General features: G+C 36.8%; 1 protein-coding gene across 2 annotated transcripts; it reads right to left on the bottom strand.

Moving 5' to 3' along the window:
* Positions 1 to 9,101: 9,101 nt before the first annotated feature.
* On the bottom strand, positions 9,102 to 13,965 carry ATJ1 (DNAJ heat shock family protein). Of its 2 annotated transcripts, none has more exons than XM_079074573.1 (19): positions 13,710 to 13,965; positions 13,529 to 13,610; positions 13,188 to 13,274; positions 12,987 to 13,078; positions 12,800 to 12,883; positions 12,658 to 12,696; positions 12,435 to 12,548; positions 12,306 to 12,347; positions 12,141 to 12,228; positions 11,287 to 11,351; positions 11,130 to 11,192; positions 10,951 to 11,023; positions 10,719 to 10,807; positions 10,539 to 10,610; positions 10,193 to 10,249; positions 10,046 to 10,094; positions 9,887 to 9,956; positions 9,698 to 9,793; positions 9,102 to 9,536 (listed from the first exon to the last, which is right to left on the bottom strand). In XM_079074573.1, exons 1-19 carry the CDS (start codon positions 13,764 to 13,766, stop codon positions 9,509 to 9,511), a joined length of 1,347 nt encoding a protein of 448 aa, XP_078930699.1. In that variant the 5' UTR covers positions 13,767 to 13,965; the 3' UTR covers positions 9,102 to 9,508. The 2 variants fall into 2 exon arrangements, with proteins under 2 accessions (XP_078930699.1, XP_078930698.1); XM_079074572.1 differs by having other exon boundaries at positions 9,102 to 9,500; positions 13,710 to 13,963.
* Between the last annotated feature and the right edge of the window lie 609 nt (positions 13,966 to 14,574).

Genomic DNA, 14,574 nt, shown 5'->3' with positions numbered 1-14,574 from the left:
TTTGTCCAAGCGTCCCAAACGAAGTCTAAATACAAACAGAGCACACCGCCACCCCACACGGCGGCTGGTGGCGGCAGGAGGCGTCAGCCACCACCTCACGATGGTGGTTATGAGTTTTCTTTTTATTATTCCTACACCGATTACAATTTACAACACAAAATCCCGAATAACACACACACACATACACTAAGATAAACACACACACAACCACCCTTGCGGTGGCCGACGGTGGTACAAGGCGGAAGAATAGAAATAGAGGCGGCAACCACCATGGTTGGCAGCCATGGTGGTTTTCTCGTGAACTCCGGCCAACAGAAAACATATTCACGCATCCCGAATAACAACAGCAACAAACACACATCCCCGATGGCGAAACTCGAATCCAGTCGTCCTTCACGGCGGCTTGCGGTGGTATACGATGGCGGTCATAACATTTTGCAACAGCTCACCGTGGGACGGCACCACATGAACACGACAGCACCTCCAATTGGGCTATCCACAAGAAACTGGTGACATCCCCGACAAAAACGATGCCTTAACGGTGGTTTCTAGCTTTGACGGCGATGGTGACAACTGGTAGGTCTTGAGCGACGACGGCAATAACAGCGGTTATCGGCAGCAATGCAACAGTGGGACGGTGGTGCTCTGCTTCCCGGCTTCTCTTCTCATCGGAAATGACAGCAGCGACAGCAGCAAGGCGGCACGGGTTGCGGTAGCGGATGAAGGATGGGATATGGGGTGGTGCGGCGTCGGAAACAGAATAGGGTGGCGGCTGTATGAGGCTCTAGGGTTAGGGTTATCGGGAGGGTTATATACCCGACTCCATCAAACTTTATTCCATGTTGACACTATCAGCCCCCCATTTCCATATTCATTTTCAAACATAGTCCATAATTTACCATTTCAACCCCACTTGCTGAAATCCCTTACAAATCAAGTCCGAAATTTTACCAAGCAGCCCCTGCTTGACAAATTCTTTTCAACTTAGGTACATAATTTACCCTTTTAGGCCCATCCATCCAAAATCCTTTCATAATAAGTCCAAATGATACCAAACACCCCCTGTCTTCTAAAAATCTTTACAAAATAAGTCCCAAAATTACACTTTAACCCCTGAAACTCTAATTATAACATTCGGCTCCCCAAAACCAACACCCTACTAAATAATACGGATTTCGGGTGACTATTCGTTCATCATTTTTATCTATTTATTTATTTAATAAACAGGATGTTAAACCGAATACAAGGCCTTAGCAGATACGGTTGCTGAAGTAACTTGGCTCGAGACTCTCTTACGAGAACTCTGAGTACCAATCAAATCCGCTCCGATTTTATGGTGTGATAACTTGGGAGCCACGTATTTATCTGTCAATCGTGTCTTCCATGCATGAACAAAGGATGTAGAGGTTGATTTTCACTTTGTCAAAGAAAAGGTTGCTCAAGGGAAACTGTCCGTTCAACACGTTTCTACACAAGACCAAATAGCCGACATGTTCACAAAGTTGATGCCTTCCGATCGGTTTCTCACTTTGAAGTCCAAGCTAAGAGTTTGTCCCCGACCTTATCTTGAAGGGGAATGTTAGATAAATGCTTATATTAGAGGGTCCTTTGGGTAAATGTGTAGTCTATATATACTCTATAATATTTTCCCTTTCTGAATACAATACACAATTACCAAGTTTAACTTCCCCCAATTGGTGAATGGTTGTGTCGGTCGTCTTTATTTTTCCCAATAATGAATTCTCTTGCACTTCTCTTTTGATCGTTTCCCATTGTCTCCATTGCGGCCTTCCAATATACTGCTTGATTGGCGATCCTGACTTTATACACTATTATCAAAGTAGTACTCAGGCAACTCGATCGCCCACTTTTGGTATTGAGGTTCAATCACCCTTTTATCTAAAAGAAATTTTAGACTTATAGTTGATCTGTACTCACTACAAATTTACTTCCCACCAAACAAGGCCTCCCCTCCACAATGTCAAAAACAATTTTATTAACCTAAGTTGGTAGTTTAGAATCAAATTGTTATTATTATTATTCTTTAGGGTATCAAAGTGTAATTGTTCTTTTCTTTATATTTGGTTGTAATCTCTCCAAATCAATAATGAAATCAACGATATCAATTCCTTATTCATGTTATGGTATCAGAGCATCCTTCCTCTAACCCTAATCCCAGTTGGAGCGGCAACCCTAAAATCCAGACTGCAATTACAGTCCCGGTTCCTGCCAATTAACAGCAATCAGGTAATCCTAAGTCTTGAATCACCGATTACAAACTCATGGCAGCAATAATTCAATTTTCAAATCAGGAGAAAACCATTCACAACTCTCACAAGTTCTCCTTTTCTCTCAAACCGACCAACTATGGCTATTGGAGATCCATGATTGAATCCTTCCTCACATCTCACAATCTTTTTTGCTATGTTGATGGAACTGTACCCTGTCCTGAACAAAAAGTCACCAATAAATCTGTAACTACCGATAATCCAAGCTACGTTCCGTGGATCTGTAATGATGCCCACATCCGTATGCTCATCATCTCAACAGTTTCTGAAGTCTCCTATCAGCATATTCAGGGAAAAACATCACGTGAGGTATGGTTGTCACTTGAACGGGCTGATGCTCTTGTTACTTTATCTCGTGAATTTACTCTTAAAAGACAACTTCTGAGAATCACCATGAAGGGTGATGAAAAACCGACTGAATATCTTAACAAAGCTCAAGAATTTGCTACTGCTCTTGCTAACATTGGAGAACCAGTAAAGGACAAAGATCTGGTAATGCTCACCCTTACAGGACTTCGAGAGGAATACAATGGTCTCAAGGCCAACTTATTGGCTCGTGTGCCTCCTGTTAGCTTCAATGAATTACATGAACTTCTGTGTGATCATGATTATGTCTTCACAAAAACGATGACTGCCACTCCCCAAGCTTTCTTGGCAAATACTTCTTCAGTTACACAATCATCATCAGTTGCTACTCCTTCGGTTCAACAACCAAATATTGATCATCTTCAACAACTACAAAGTATTCAACTGATAGCCACTCAGCTGGGTTATCAACTAAACCCCATTCAATCTCCACAGCCTCAAGCTCACTTTGGTTCTCGGTCTTTCAATAATAATCGAGGCGGTCGTAGATCTCATGGCTCTTCTCGTGGCAACTCACAAGGTGATTTTAATCGCTCTCGGGACAGCAATGGCACACGACAGTTTTCTTGGGCCTCCACCCAAAACACCGTCTATGGTCATTACAACAGGTGTGGTATAGGACATTTACCATCTCAGTGTCCGACTCATTCGAACCAGTCTCAACCTGCTTCACAGGCTAACTTTACAACACGCTCAGAGGCTGACACATCTTCTGGACCCACTTGGAAGCCCGACACCGGTAACGGTAACTCTGTACCCATCTGTCACATTGGTTCATCTAAAATCTACTCACCAGACAAAACTTTTACCTTATCTAACATTCTTCATGTTCCTCAACTAAAACAAAATCTTTTATCTGTTCAAAAATTTTGTCTTGACAACAATGTTTTCTTTGAATTTCATTCTTCTTATTTTGTTGTGAAGGACGAATCTACTCGCACTACCCTCCTTTCGGGTCCCAGTGAGCAGGGTCTGTACTCCATTCGCCTTCCACAACTCAAGTCTCTGCCTAAGGTTGCCTTCACTGCTGTCAAATCCTCTTCAAACATTTGGAATCAACATTTAGGACATTCTCATGCTCAAGTTTTTCGTTCTATTGTTTCTCATTGTTCCTTACCTGTTTCGGACAAATTATCAAATAATTTATGTTCTTCTTGTCAATGTGGAAAATCATCAAAACTATCTTTACCTGATTCTACTTTTCATAGCACTAATATTTTAGATCTTGTTTATTGTGATGTTTGGGGTCCTTCTCCCCAACCATCCTTTGATGGTCATCGTTATTTTCTTTTGTGTGTTGATCATTATACTCGTTATATGTGGATTTATCCTTTAACTCAAAAATCAGATGTTCACCCCATTCTCACAAACTTTATCACCATGACTGAACGTCAATTCAACACTAAACTAAAATATATTCAATCTGACTGGGGGGGATGAATTTCGCCCTCTCACCAATCTCTATCGCAGCCTTGGCATCATTCATCGACAGTCTTGTCCTCACACCAGTGAGCAAAATGGCTTTGTTGAATGTCGTCATTGTCACATTGTGGAAACTAGACTCTCTCTCTCTCTCTTGGCTCATTCTAGTCTTCCTCAACGTTTTTGGAACTTTGCTTTTGAAACAGCTGTATACCTCAAAAATCGCCTCCCCTATCGTGTCTCATCCAACAAATCCCCTTTTGAACATGTCTTCAAACATAAACCTGATTATGCCTTCTTACGAGTTTTTGGCTGTCAATCTTTTCCTTTTCTTCGTCCGTACAATCATCACAAAATTGATTTTTCCGGTCTACCTCTTGTGCTTTTCATGGCTACAGCCCTGATCACCATGGTTATCATTGTCTTGATCCATCCACTTATTGGATTTACATTGCTCGACATGTTCGCTTCAATGAACACGTCTTTCCTTATCAGCCTTCACCAACACCTCCACCACCTTCTACTTCTCCTTACATCTCTAATTTTCCCGACCCACCACCCGGTTTTCCATCTGAATCACCACGACCTCCTCAATCTCCTCCACCACAACCTTCACCATCATCACCACAATCTCTGCCACCACAATCTCCACCATCATCATCTCAATCTCCTTCACCAACTTACCACCTCCACCACCAGCTCCTCGGCCTCGGCCATCCAACCTTCGCCCTAATCCTAAACAACCAGATCGATACAACCCCGCTGCCTACACCACCTCCACCTCCACATCTCCTCCCCTTGAACCTACTAGCTTTACCGTTGCTAAAAAGTCTTTAGAATGGCGTCAAGCAATGGCCGAAGAGTTATCTGCGCTCCATAGGAATGACACGTGGACCCTTGTGCCCCCTGTCTCTAATGCTAACATTGTTGCTTGTAAATGGGTTTACAAAGTAAAAATTGATGAACATGGAAAGATTACCAGGTACAAAGGCCGTCTCGTGGCAAAAGGCTTTAATCAACAGCATGGTGTGGACTATCATGAGACTTGCAGTCCGGTCATCAAGCCCGCCACCATTCGTACGGGTCTCTCTCTAGCTGTCAGCAACAAATGGCCTCTCAAACAGTTAGACATTTAGACTGCTTTTCTTCATGGTGATCTTGAGGAAACAGTCTACATGTGCCAACCTTCGGGCTTTATTGATCAAACCAAACTTGATCACATATGCTTGTTGCATAAATCCTTGTATGGCCTCAAGCAGGCTCCTCGGGCTTGGTTTACAAAGTTTTCTAATGCGCTTCATCAGTTGGGATTTTATGGTTCCAAAACCGATCCCTCCCTTTTTATACTAAACTCATTTGGCTCTCTTGTCTATCTTCTGGTTTACGTGGATGACATCATCATCACCGGTAACAACTCCACTGTTGTTGCCTCCATCATTCAGAAACTCAATTTTCTCTTTGCACTTAAGGATATGGGTCAACTACACTATTTTTTGGGAGTTGAAGTTGTACAAAAGGGTTCTGACTTGGTTCTTTCCCAACAGAAATATATTCGTGAGATCTTACACCGTGTTGGTCTTGCTGAGTGCAAGCCAATATCAACTCCTATGAGCACCTTTCACGTGTTGTTACCTGATGATAGCCCCTTACTTGATGATCCCTCTTGTTACAGGCAGACAGTAGGAGCTTTTCAGTATACTACTCTTTCTTACCCTGATATTGCCTTTGCAGTTAACAAAGTCTTCCAGTTCATGCACGCACCTACTGAGAACCATTGGGTCGGTGTCGAACGCATCCTTCGTTATCTTAAGGGCACCATCGACTTGGGATTATGGATTCGACATAATACGGGGTATCAGCTTCAAGCCTTTTCAGATTCCAATTGGCACTCTAATATTCAGGCCTTCTCGGACTCTGACCGGCAGGTTGCCCAATCGATCGTCGATCCACAGGGGGATTTTCTATCTATTTAGGTTCGAATCTCATCTCTTGGTCTGCTCGCAAGCAGAAAACTGTATCTCGGTCTTCAACAGAGTACGAGTACAACGCTATTGTAGATACTGTTGTTGAATTGATTTGTTTGAAATCTTTGCTTCGAGAACTTGGTTTCGTTAGCACGGCACCCACACTTTGGTGTGACAATCTCGATGCGACATATCTCACGGCTAATCCAGTTTTTCACACTCGTACTAAACATGTTGAAGTTGACTATCATTTTGTTCGTGAACAAGTATCTCAGGGAAAATTAAATGTCAAGTTCATCTCTACAAACGACCAAATTGCTGATATTTTTACAAAGTCCCTGTCATCTCAAAAGTTTGAGTTTTTGCGTTCCAAGTTGCAGATTGCTAACCGCCCTGAACTTGCGGGGGAATATTAACCTAAGTTGGTAGTTTAGAATCAGATTGTTATTATTATTATTCTTTAGGGTATCAAAGTGTAATTGTTCTTTTCTTTATATTTGGTTGTAATCTCTCCAAATCAATAATGAAATCAACGATATCAATTCCTTATTCTTGTTAAATTTCCATAAACTCTTTTACATAAACAGCTTTTGTCGTGCTCTAATCCCCAATACTCCATATTTGGTTGGCTGTATAAGGCTAAGGGTCATTCATTTTGTATCAACATGACCCCTAAACCTCGTCCTGAAGATCTGATTCTATCTTAAATGGTTGTAAACAATCAGACAAAGTTGTTTCTATCTGAAATGGTTGTAAACAATCGAACAAAGCTCAGGCTCGGGTGAAGATAAGGCTTTCTATAAGAATTGAAATGACAACTTGACTTCTTCATTCCACCCAAATATGTTTTAAGTAAATTTTTTCAAGGGCTTTGCCATTTTTCCATACCCTTCATTGAATTTTCGATAACACGTGGTGAACCCCCTAAAATCCTCTATGTTGTGTAATATATGTTGGTTGTGGTCATTGTAACATAGATTCTACTTTTGACCCATCCATAACAACACCACCTTCATGGGATATGACATACCTAATCACACAATTTCCTATTCCCCAAGTTCACATTTTTTGTTTGTATATAATCCATGATGCTTTGAAACTTAAAGAACGCTTCGAAGGTAAGGTGCCGAGTCTTGCTACAAACCAATAAATCATCATAATATATTGTTAGGATCCCATATTGGCCGAAAGTAAATTAAGTTGGTGGCGTATAAGTCTAGATGTCGCCTCCTCCTAAAAGTTGGCTTTTGGGAGTGAGTTCTACACTTGGGCTTATGACTTGATATGGACTTAGTATGGGATGGGTCCGTATCAGTTATACCAATTTATACAAACCCTTCCCATACTAGGCCCATGTCAAGCCATAAGCCCAAGTGTAGTACTCACTTCCAAAAACAAATTTTTAGGAGCTTTTAGGAGGAGGGGACACTTTCAGCCGACGTTGGATCGTAATATATACCAAGACATACCTCATAGGAATGGCCTGCAAATTTGATTCATCAATGATTGAAAAGTAGCCAAAGCATTTATAAAACCAAAGGGCATTACAAAAAATTTGTAATGTCTTTGATGTGTACAAGAAGCGGTGTTATGCACATTTTCTTTTCTCGTTCGTATTTGTTATCCGCCTTTTCATATAAAGTGTTTTGCACCCTTTAATTTATCGATCAGGGGATCTGGAAATTGGTTGGGGAACAATACCCTTTTTAATGCCCGATAATCAATGCAAAACCTCTAGTTTCCATCTTTCTTTTTGACTGATAAATATTGGACTTGAGAAAGAATCGTTGGTGTGTTTTACCGGTTTCCAACATCTCTTGCACCAATTTTTCAATTTCATCATTTTGGAATCGTGGGTACTGGTAGGGTCTGATATCAATTAGCTCGATTCTATCCTTTAGAACTATTCTATGCGTACTTGTCCTCTTGTGTCTTGAAGAACTTTAAAAGTTGAAATTACCTCATTTTATGGTTGTTGGATGTTTGACTAATGCTTTCCCCACTTCCTCAATACTTCATAACTCAATCAAACTTCTTGTCCCGCTTGTCTAATAGTTTTAAACATAGATTTCAAGGATAGTAATGATCTTCCCAAAGTAATATTTTGATTTTCCACATGAATTTCATATCCTGTTCATTTCCATCCCCAAAATCACATCAGAATCTCCTAATTTAATGGATAGAAATTCTATAGTAATTTCTATGCCTTGAATCCATATTCCGCTTCATCGAAAGAGTTGGATCTATTACACTTACTCCTCTGGAAAAGATTGATCCCTTTTTAACTTCAACTTCTCCTCCGGAAAAGATTGATCCCCATTTAACTTCAACTTCAGCGGGTTCCACCTGAATGGGAGGTGGTGGTGGCATGGTGGTGGTGGTGGTGGCAATAGTTTTTTTTTTTTTTTGTCTTTGGGAAAAAGAGGTAAAAAGACTTTTTTTTATGTCTTTTGTCTTCTATAAAAAAGTCTTTTTCTCAAATGTCTTTCTGCCCGCAGACATAAGAAGTTAAAAAGTCTTTTTGCCAAAAGAAACAAAAGCCATCTTAGCTTATTATCATATCTTTGAGGTTCCAATAAACAATAAACACAAGCCAAAGACATATGTTACAGATTGAAAAGGCTATACAAAAATTTCTTCAAAATAATGGTAAAAGTATAACTTTTACTTGGAAATTAACAAAAGAAGAAGTTGCAATCATAAACACAAATTGTTTGCAATTTAGACAGTAATAAACAAACTTATGAAAAAAAAAAAAAACCAAGAAAATTTTGTTCTTGACCATTTTAGGTACAACCAAACAAGCATTACTTACAAATTACACAACAAATAATTAATGCCATTCTCGAGAATGGGGTTTACCCCATTGATCTGATCTGTTTGAACAATCTTTGGAGAGTTCTAGATAAAAAGCACAACTCAACTTGCACAACGTACAATCTTTAACTCAAGAACACCTATAAAAACTCAACCAGAGTTGAAGCCATACAACTTCAATAATCAATCTCAAGAATATCTAAAAGCAATATAAATAAATACACCACTCATCAAAGTATAACGGTTGAAAACCCCCAAAACATCAAGGTCTCGTCATCTTTCTCACATAAAACCTCATCATGTACAACCTTTACTGCTCAAAGTACAATCCATTACAGCATTGTTGCTTCATTTTGTTCATCCTTATTGTCCATCCATCACCTACCTATAGTCTATAGTCTAAGTGAAATAATCAAAAAGACAGCTCACAGTTAAAAAAATCAACGGTTTTCTTCAAGGGATGAAAACACGATCCACCGTGTGTGTGTGTGTGTATCTGTACAACTCATGAAAGTGCCACGCGGGCAATCCGGTCCCACTTGAATTTTGAATTTATGAGCGGAGGAACAGAAGAATGAGAACTAAAGCCGATAACTCAAGCATGAATTTCGGGGTTGACATGTGTCCAATCATACGAAGCCACCTGTAAGTTCAACCAGTAGATAGCTGCTCATCAAGCCTGTTTAATCATTCCAGAATGTTCATCACATTCCCGATTACTTTCCACAATGTTTAATTAAGTATCCAAAACAATATAATCCTCAAAGGCTCAATGATGACAAATTAACCATTTTTTAAATATCCCAAAAATAAAATGAGAGAAAATTAATAACTGCTTACCAGTTTCCATCAGGTGACATGTTGTGTGTGTGTTCCATTTCCATTTCTTCCTTGGCAAATTCTTCTAGTATAGCACGTTGACGATCATTCACTACCCTGTAATTTTAATACAATTAAATGTTAAAATAATAATTTAGCTTTTGAAAAAAATAATTACAAGAGTACAAATTCAGAGATTTAATGACTTACATAGGAAAATTAATGCGGAAACGTACATATTGGTCTCCATGATCTACAAAAAGACCTTTCCTTGGCATCCCTGAAATAATTAACACAAAAAAACATATACATATTTATGTATATATGTTTATATAGGGGTGAAATTTGGTAAGAAAAGAAAATTTCTACCTTTGCCTCTTAGTATTGACAGCTGTCCATGCTGGACCCCTTTGGGTATCTGCAAAAATAAAAATGGATGCAAATATATCAAGTGAAAAGTAGAAAAGGGAAATAAAATTGCTCATTACATTAAAATTAAAAAAAAAATAAACTCACTTTTACTTGTGTTTTTCCATTCAAAGTTGGTACCTCAACTTTACCACCAATAATCGCCTGTCAAATTATTTAAAATTTAATCATTTTGAATATATGAAAACATAATAATTTTTGGAATTTTTAGTCTGTTCATTTTTATAACACATACAAGTTCCTTATTTGATTAGTTATTATTTAAGGTTTTTGCTATGATACTTCACAAAATTCAACAAGTATCTTCTTCATGTTTTCATGTTTTTTTTTTTAAACTTCAACAACACTATGTATTAGATTTGCTATTTTTATTGTTTTATACAACCAAAAATAAAAAAACATAAAAAAAAATCTGGAAATATTTAATTGTTACCTGAGTGAAGCCAATATTTGAATCCACATATAAATCGGCTCCATCTCTCTGAAAAACAGGGTCTTCAGCAACCTAAATCACAACAATAAAATGAAAATTGGAATCTGAAAAATCATAATTTAATAATTTATCACATGTTTTATAATATTGTAACTGATATATTTATAAATTATAATTTACCTTCAGTTTTATAATCAAGGTTCCAGGTTGACTTCGTTTTCCAACATTACCAGCTCTTGGAACAGATATTATATCACCAGAGTCTACACCTGATCCACACAAAAAATATAAAAACTATGCAAAAAGACCTTATTGCCCTTCCTAACTAAACCCACACTTTAAAAAATGAAAGTACATTGCTATTTAATTCTTTTAGGACTTTTTTTTTTATGATGATTTAATTAACAACAACCTGCAGGAATGGGAATTTTGACCTCTTTGACTACCTCAACAACCCCTGATCCTCCACATGATCTACAATATTCCTGTTTAAAATGATTAAATTAATTAAAAACCATTTATTTAATTTCCATAGATTTAAAATTTTGGAAAAAGTCATAATAAAGCTCTCATCAATTGTAAAAGTCAAACCTTGATTATATGACCTGACCCTTTACAAGTGTTGCATCTAGCCATGAATGGAGGAATGAAAACCTAAAAAGAATAATTCAACATGAAATTTATTCTTCAGGGCATATTTAATAATAATAATAATAATAATAATAATAATAATAATAAAAACACTTACTGTTCCAGTGCCCTCACAAGTTGGACAACTTTTTGCCTTGGCATTAACAGGGTAACCATGCCCAACTGCATTTTTATTTTAAAAAAAAAAAAAAAAAAAAAAGTCACAAAGCTCCCATCAATTGTTCAAAGTTTTTTTTCAGGCAAAAGTTAAATTTGAGGTTTAATCCCGAAAAAAACACAAAATATAATGTCTTTTATGAGATTAACCCAAAAAAAGTTGTAAAATGTGAGGGTTTTTTTAGGAAAAGCTAAAAAAGTTGAGGATTTATTTGGAAAACATTTAGAAGATTGAGAGTTTTTTTTCGGAAAAAAAAAAAGACAAAGTTGATGGTTTTTTTGGAAAAAATATAAGGTCTTTTTCATGGAAAAAATAAAGATGAGGTTTAATCTGAAAAAAACACAAAATATAAGGTCTTTTTTGAGATTAACCCAAAAAAGTTGTAAAATGTGAGGGTTTTTTCAGGAAAAACTAAAAAAGTTGAGGATTTATTTGGAAACATTTAGACGATTGAGGGTTTTTTTCAGAAAAAAAATAAAAAGACAAAGTTAATGGTTTTTTCAGAAAAAAATGAAAAAATATAAGGTCTTTTTCATGAAAAAAATTAAGATGAGATTTAATCCGGAAAAAACACAAAATATAAAGTCTTTTATGAAGAGAATTAACCCAAAAAATAATTAGCAATGTCCTCAAAATACAAAGAAAATTGTTATTTCTTGCAATGTTGTAACAGAATAAAGCAAAAGTAGGATGCTATGAAGCAAAAATAAATGAAAGTAAACTGTTATTTCTTGAATTTACTATTTAGCCCTTTAACTTTTGTAGTAAAATCTTCAAAGGATAAAAGTACTCACGACAAGAATCACAAAGAATGTTTGCATCAAATGATAGGTTCTTTGTGCAGCCTCTTGCAGCCTCCATAAATGAAATTGACACCTCAACCTAAAATATTAACAGCAATAAATAAATTTTTAGATGAAATTAAAAAGAAAAATGGACATTTGGCATGTAAATAAAACCTGAACATCACTAGTAACATTATCTGTCTCCTCTTCAAAAATCTGTAAACATTCAAAACTTACAAAAGTTATGAAATTTGAATATGATTTTATGATAAGTGATAACAAATTTCATATATCAAGGAATACCTCAGAAAATATCTTTTGGAAAGAATCAGAAAATTCAGTACTTTTATAAGCACGTTTGAATCCTCTAGAAGAATAACTTGTGTCATTCCTACCTTTGAAAGATTGTTGCTTCATCTGTGATTATAGACAAAATTGTAAGATAACATATTTTGTTATTTGTGTAGTTTATTAGTAAATAGAAACACAAGTTTTTCAATCATAAATAAACCAAAAAGAATGTTACCTCATCATATTCGGCTCTCCTTTCAGAATCTTGCAAAATCTGTAATTGGGAAAAATGTTTAGAACAAATATATAATTATAAACTTAGTTGTGATCATTGTCATAAGAAAGGATTTAAAATTAAAATTCAATAAGAAGTACACCTCGTAAGCCTCTCTGATCTCTTGAAACTTTCTCTTTGCTGATGGATTGTTTTTATTTGCATCTGGATGATACTTCTTTGCTAGCTACAAATCATAAAGAAATAAGTCAAAAGTCAACAATTATAAGTCAACAATAGCTTAAAGTTTGGAATAGAAATATATAACCCTGAATCTAGGAATTACTTACAGCATGAAAAGCTTTCTTGATATCATCTCTACTAGCATTCTGAGGAACACCTAGAACTTGGTAGTAATCTCCTTCTTTTGAACTATGAAATCCTGGAGAGTTTAGAAATTTGTAGTTCTAGAATAAGTAAACTAGACATGTATAATAGGAATATACTTAATGAGTATTTGAAAAGATTGGAAAAATATTTTGAGATGAAACCTGTAGCATGAATACAACGCTTCAATAGTAGCATTCTCATAGTTGCAAAGTCTGTAGGCTTTCTAGCCAATCCAATATTGTAGAAATCTGACAAATGAATCACAAAAATATTTTTCTTAAAGGATTCAATTATCCATGTTCATACCGATTTCTCCAAAGGGGTTTAAAGTTTAACGAACTACCAACCACAATTAGGGTTTCTAATTATAACTATGAGTATCACATTACATTCCAATGCTCCAACACAATAACGAATGCAATTTCCAAATCCATAGTATACGGTTTACATTATTATGTTCACAATCATTATAGCCATAGTGTGCAAAAGCCCTGACACGTACCTCGACTATGAACAATCCGATGATGACCCTTTAAAGCTTCATGACCGCATACGGATTCCACTGGAAGCAAATGCCGACGATACTGAAACAGAACAGCAATCAAATTGCGTAGAAAAAAAGCTGAATATATCAAATATCGTTATTGGGAAAAACATATTTTCGAGTTTATGATTAAAAATACCAGAAATGTTTGCAAAATCGATTTTGGCTGATTTCTTAGCCAGCTGAATCCGCCCATTTGGAGACTATACTTCTAAATTCATACAAACAATTATCGTCGACAATCAGACGACGGAGAGCCGGTTATTTTGCTCGCCTTTTTTCGTTTTGGGTTGTCTTCGTCCTTTTTGGTTGCCTTTGCGCAGCTGCCCTGCCCTGCCCTGCCCTGCACTTCTGCTGTTAGAGTAGCAGTGCTTAGAAACGGTGTCGTTATGTTTAGTGATTTCTTTTTACTCAAGGTTTAAGCACAGGGCTTATTCTTATTCAATAAAATAACAAAAATAGGAAATGTTATGTCAAATGATAAGTTGTTGTAAGAAGGGGGAAATAACATAACGGTCTGTATTTTAATTTTACCCGTTTAGTCTCTAAATTTTTTTTCGTGCCTTTTAAGGGAACAAAATGTTTTTATCGGATCGATTTGGTTACTTTTGACAAAATGAAAAGGTAACTCGGTTACCCTTTGCCAAATAAACATTGACCCATTTTCCTTATCATTAACTTTAAAAAGTCAAAAAATTCCAAAGACTCAGTGTTGTTCTTCATCTTCTTCAACCCAAATGGGCAAACTTGAAGGAGTTCCTTCAACCAACTCTCGTATCCTAACCACCGGAGACTCTCCGGAGAAGTTTATCATCAGCGGTGAAGCCTCCGGCGCTTCAAAACAGTCCCAAAATCTTTGATCCAGGATGCTACTTGGAGAATTCTTTGAAAAAATTTCAATATTTTGGAAATCAGAAATCGAATCAACAAATAGGTGTTGAAGAAGTTGGTTTGTTGTCCATCTTTCTTCAACATTTGTTCGCAAACACTTATTCAATAAATAT

Source organism: Lactuca virosa, chromosome 9 (assembly GCF_052849685.1).
Source record: "Lactuca virosa cultivar CGN04683 chromosome 9, Lactuca_virosa_CGN04683_v6, whole genome shotgun sequence".
Taxonomy (NCBI): Eukaryota; Viridiplantae; Streptophyta; class Magnoliopsida; order Asterales; family Asteraceae; genus Lactuca; species Lactuca virosa.
The sequence above is the reverse complement of the archived record's forward strand: the minus strand, read 5'-3'. Positions and strand labels throughout refer to the sequence as shown.